The sequence below is a fragment of the Cariama cristata genome, unplaced genomic scaffold (genome assembly GCF_000690535.1).
Source record: "Cariama cristata isolate BGI_N322 unplaced genomic scaffold, ASM69053v1 scaffold15906, whole genome shotgun sequence".
In the NCBI taxonomy this organism is placed as follows: Eukaryota; Metazoa; Chordata; class Aves; order Cariamiformes; family Cariamidae; genus Cariama; species Cariama cristata.
This window is the reverse complement of record NW_009622806.1, coordinates 10,538-16,424: the sequence shown is the minus strand read 5'-3', so window position 1 is coordinate 16,424 and position 5,887 is coordinate 10,538. Positions and strand designations below refer to the sequence as shown.

At 43.4% G+C, this 5,887-nt stretch overlaps 1 protein-coding gene across 1 annotated transcript; it reads left to right on the top strand.

Annotated features, from left to right (window-relative positions):
* The first annotated feature begins 713 nt into the window (after positions 1–713).
* Positions 714–4,420, top strand: POPDC3 (popeye domain containing 3). Its single transcript, XM_009702496.1, has 3 exons — positions 714–1,204; positions 3,077–3,185; positions 4,100–4,420. Exons 1-3 carry the CDS (start codon positions 714–716, stop codon positions 4,418–4,420), a joined length of 921 nt encoding a protein of 306 aa, XP_009700798.1.
* The last annotated feature ends 1,467 nt before the right edge of the window (positions 4,421–5,887 follow it).

Genomic DNA, 5,887 nt, shown 5'->3' with positions numbered 1-5,887 from the left:
TCTGAGGCCAGAGAACAGCCTTGCTCAACTCATTAATGAGAGTGGTTTGACCAAAATCCAGAGTGAGATGGAGGAGGTGAACAAGGAACAAGAGTTCACCATCGCTTCTTGTCCAAGAGCTAGGCAGGGCATTAAATGAGACTTTCAGGCAGCAGGTTCAGGATCAACAAATGCAACTGCCTTCTCAGCAGTTAGGCTGTGGAAAGGCTTTTCGTAGGACGCTGTGGATGTGATGTTTGCATGGATTCAGTGGCGATGTGACGGTTGCTACAGGGTTCATAGACAAAGAAAGGTGATCTTCCATTGAGTGAATATTAAGGGTTGATCCTGGTATCAGAGGGCTGCAAGGGGAGTTGGAAGATTGTAACGCAGTCTGTGGTTTTTGACAATGAAAGCTTTGATAGAGTTTAATTGATGAAAAGCATTTTATAAGTAATTCGTCTTTTCTTCACTTGTCCAGATCAGATGAAGCTACAGATGGCACGGCCAAAGTCAAAACAATGCATGAACTGATGAGAAACAGCATTGCCTTCTGAGAACATTAGCTTCCTAGTTGCTGGAAATCCTAAATGCGACTTCACTACCAAAAGAGACCCTGATGTTATGTGATCATTGAGCAGATTTGCAAAAATGGAAAAGCAAAGGACCCCACTAGCTGCATCTCATAAATAAAATTTTCCAAGATTCAGCTGAATCAAAAAATTACTCCAGCCATGGGAGAAAATGCAAGTTTTTGGGAAAGTTTGATATATGCACATCCTACATGTACCACCTGGAAGCAAGAGGCAGAGGGATCTATCTACCACCTAGCCAGTATTCTCTTTGTTGTGGGCTTCATGGGTGGAAGTGGATTCTTTGGGCTACTCTATGTCTTCAGCTTGCTTGGATTGGGCTTTCTCTGCTCTTCTGTTTGGGCTTGGCTGGATGTCTGTGCTGCTGATATATTCTCCTGGAATTTTATACTGTTTGTTATATGCTTCATCCAGTTCATTTACGTTACCTACCAAGTTCGGAGTGTTTCCTTTGACAGAGAATTTCAGGAACTCTACAGCGCTCTCTTCCAGCCTCTGGGAATTTCATTGACTGTCTACAGGAAGATCGTCTTGTGCTGCGATGCAGAAGTGGTTACCCTGGAGAAGGAACACTGTTACGCCATGCAGGGCAAAACACCTATTGATAAACTGTCCTTGCTTGTGTCAGGCAGGTTTGTATCGGTTTGTTCAGACGTACTGCAAATATCTTTATTTTTTCCTCCTCCTTGAAAATGAAAGCAAAAAAAGAAGGAAAAAAGCTTGATTTGTGTATTGTTTGTTCATTTTCCAGGACAATAGATTAAATATTAATGCAAGTAATATAAATATTAATAGACTAAATACACTTGTCTAGGACAGCACTAGCAAAAAAACACTAAGCACAAAATCTGTAATAGCATAAAGAAAAGGATTTTAAGTCATCCTTTTCCAGACAACTGTATCATAGCACTTAACAGGTTAGCCAGATAAGGGGAACAAATGTATGCTTCGGGCTATGGTTTGCTATCTACTGCCGAGCAGATGAACACAGCATCTTTCTTATTTTCCTTTGCTAGTATCATCCGAAACAGGACTAAAAGGTAGTTATGAAACTGAATATACTGAGCGAAACCCTGTTTAATAGAGATCCTGACTTTGATGCAGATTGTATTTGGTTTCTTTCTGGGAGAAAAGAGGGAGTAAGGGAGAGCAGAAGGCCTAAAAGCACCCTTCCCTTACAAGGGGAGACAGTTGAGCCCTATCAAGATTTGCAGAACGGAGTCTACAGTTACTGTATACTGTGGCCCTTAATTAGACCCTGAGGCAATAAATCCACCTGTGTGTACTCCCTGCTTACTGGAGACATTTCTGGCAGCCTTGCTGATGATTTCCTGAAGGGAAAGATGAGCTTTTGTTCTGTATACAAAGTGGGATACAGTGCTGGACCACCACAAGAGTAGATGAGATACCCAGAGTTGACGGCCGTGGTCTGTCTTTGATGGGACACGTTGTAGGTGTATTTGGACAGCCTGCTGCATGGACAGATGGAATTTGTAGCTTGAGACTTGAGACTCGGCTTGAGACTCAGCTGATTTAGGACTACTTGCAGTGAACAATATGGATTTTAGATAGTCGTCCTTAGGGAGACCCTGGTTCAGAGCATTCTTGGAAGCTGTCTAGAAAGTACCACGTGGAGGTTGCTTCTGGTCGTGGTCATACTGAAGGAGAGGTGTCCATCCTTCTGCATGCCCAGCCAGTTGGTAATCATGCAGGGAGTTCCTGCTACCCTCCTTTGTGCAGTATAGGGCTGCTGCTTCTGATTTTCTAAGAAGCATTAATCCTGGTGCAGAGCAGATGTAAAAAGGGGACTCCTACAGCTTGCTTTTTTTTTTTTCTTGTAGCTCACGAGGTTTAAGCATACGTTTCCTGCTTGTGTGCCTTCAAACTTAAACATGATTTAAAAAGTAGAAAGAAAATTTTTCTTTAGCATCTGCAGAAGACCACAGCATTCACACAGAGACCTCCTACCTGCATGCTGTTCTCCTGGCTCCAGAGACAGTTCTGTGGCCATGTAATTCCTGTTAAACATTGAGAGAGCCCTACCTAACACACGCTGTGGGGAACTCCTGCTTCCCACTCACTGCTTTTGCCACGTTGTTCCCTCTAAAATGTGTATTTACCAAACCTAGCAGTATATCCCATGGCTTTCAAGTGAAGGAGGCAAACAGCGTTACGTGCATTAGGCTTTCATCTCTCCAGTGCACACTTTCCATGACAAAGCTTGCACGTTGCTGCACAGACCTGCCCCAGAGAGAAGAATATGATTTGAATAAGGCCTGGAAAGATTTCTGTTTCAGTTGCACGATTGTCTTGTATTCTCTTTCAACTGGCCTGATCGAGTTGGGTTCAAAAATGTTAATTAGGATACTGTTGGCCAGTGATTGCTTTTTCATGCTCTCGAAGCTGTATGTAAACTGCTCACATAGTAGAAATAACGCACTGTTGTTGCAGTCATTGCTGCTGTACAGCTAGTACTAACAAATTAACACATCTTATCTTGGTAGGATCAGAGTGACAGTTGATGGGGAGTTTCTGCATTATATTTTTCCTCTTCAATTTCTGGATTCTCCTGAATGGGATTCATTGAGGCCCACAGAAGAGGGAATTTTCCAGGTAAAAGGGGAGGGTTTGGTTTTTTTAATACTGCAGAAAACTGTTCCAGTACTAATTGGTTTAGAAATAAGTTCATTTAGTTGTGGGTTTCATTTGTGAAGTTACATAAACAAGTAGCATTCCATTAATCTGGGAAGGGGAAGTCCTTTTTACCTGCTGGACTGGTTATGCTGTTGAATCTTCTTTCTGTTTGCATCTTGTTGTTAAAAACAAAAGGGTTTTTTTTCTTAAAGCTAATCTGGGAGGTAGCCTCTGTTTGCATTCTTCGGCTGTGTTCAAATCCAGCCCTGAGAAACCAGGTTTGCAGGAGGTGGGTGGAAATTGGTGCTGAAGGAGCTTCCCTACAGGTGGTAAACCAGGGAGCAGGGGCTGAGAAGAGCCATGCCTGGGGTGCAGCGTGGCACGAGGGGACGGTATGGGACACGGTCCCTGTCAGGGCTGCCCCCTCTGATCCGTGAGCCCTCCTGCTGCTGTCGCTTGACCGACACACTAGCTCCTGCCTGCCTGGGATCTGATGTCTCGTGTCACGAGGACAAGTGGCATTTGTCGAGAGCTTTCTTTAGACCTGCCTTGCCAGCTGGGACTGCCGAGAGCGAAGCAGGGAGTGCAGGGCCGAGGCCGGGGTGTCCTGCCTGGGGCTGCCGTTCAATGTGCATGGGGTACTGTCACTGAGGCCAACAAGGCACAATCATTCAGTCCATTCCCAGTCACCTTTCTCACTTGTCTTTTGTATACAGTAGACCTCGCAGAGCTCTCTGGCTGGATTAAATGGCTTTAATTGCAGTAGGCGCAAAGTGTATGTTACAGACACAGCCTGTGTGGCTGCTGAGAGAGGGGGATGCGTTCTGAGCAAGGGCAGCAGCGGCAATATCACTGCCTTATCGCCTAGATGATTTTAATTTTCTCTTCTATAGGTAACCCTTACAGCAGAGACAGATTGTCGATACGTGGCCTGGAGGAGAAAGAAGCTGTATCTGCTGTTTGCTAAACACCGTTTCATCTCCCGCCTGTTCTCAATTTTAATTGGGAGCGACATTGCTGAAAAACTGTATGCCTTGAATGACAGAGTGCACGTGGGGAAAGGCTTTCGGTACGACATTCGGTTACCAAACTTCTACCACGTTTCACTGCCAGAGACCCCTCCGGTGCAGCCCTCCCACCACCTACAGAGAGGGTCCCCCCGGCGCAAGCCCACGGGGCTTACAAACTGCGACTCCTTCAGCACACCGTCCTAGGAAGGAAAACTCTGCTGCAGCCATTCCCCGAAGTGATGAAGGGAAATGCAAAGTGGTAAAGCAGAAGAGTGGAAAGATGAAGCAGAATGAGACGCAGTCAAGCCAAATTTGACTGACAAGTGCCATTTACTTTCATTGGAGTAGCTTGAATTCTTCCTCTCTCTAGAGCCAGCGGGTTGGCTTCTGTATTTTGGCTGTTTGTGCAATAGATTTAGTTTCTGTTGATTCTTTTGTTGATCTTCATCTCCTTACTTTTGGAGGAAAACAAATCCTAACAGGCTGAAGTTCTGTTGTAATTGTGGTGGCCTCTGTGTTGTGTTTTTAAAAAACCAAACCCATGCTATTTGTAATTATACTTTCTCAAAATTATTTGCCATAATGAAGTATAGTCAATGAAAACAAGTAAGTTGTCTTCAAAATATAGCAACTTGCTTGTAACATTCATATTTATGCCATGTGAACATTGTCTCAATTAACATGAAGAATACTGCAGAAAAAGACTAAGAGACCAATTGTATTGGCTTTGTTTTTTAAAGAAATGAAAGATTTTGAAATGCACAGCAAGATTCTTAAAAAACAAACAAAAGAAAACAACAAATTTGATCCCATGAGCCATTATGGTATTATGCAAAACCAAATGTAAACGTAATTGCTGGCATTAGAAAAGTAAAGCAGTTGTAACTGCTGCAAACATAGCTTCGGGAAATGATTGTGTAGTGGTTCTGATAGAATGTGATGCTATAGGACCTCAGCTTCCATAGTGTCTGTGCCACTGGTGACATGTACAATAAATGCTGCTAATCAATCGGCTGCCAAACCATTGGAGTTTGTTTTACAATATTCTTTTTAGCTAGGTTTGTCAGGAAGAAACTAAGAAACAGCCGCAGCAATAAATACAATTTTTAACGGAAACGTTCTTGTTTAGCTTCCAGAGTCACTTTTCTGTGCCTATGAAATTCTTGATTTAAAAGGTATTCTCTCCCAAATTATCTGGTGTTTTAATGGCACAGGGGAGCACCAGCTCACGCCTCGGTAGGAGAGAGTTGGTTTCCACCCTTGAGGTCACTGTGCCTTTGGGGGGAAGTGTCTGAGTGTCTTTGCTAACTCACCTTCCTGCTGCTATGCCTGATGCCTGTCAGTAATCAAAAAATAAGACGCATTACTGTTTTATGAGGCTGTATTGCTGCTTGATATATCTGGAGGTAGATCACGTTTTTAATATTTTAAAATTGCTGGATTCTTTGGTAAGACAACCATTGTATGTTTGTGTATGTGCAGGTATACTTTGTATCTTGGGAGTTGTTGCTGGAGGACTTAAAATAATGATACAAGAAAGATAATCACGCAGTATGTATAAGAAAGCTATTAGAAGTGATATGAACCACTACCTGTTTGAAGGACCAGTTCTGGGCCCGTCACTACAAGAAAGACCTTGAGGGGCTGGAGCGTGTCCAGAGAAGGGCAACG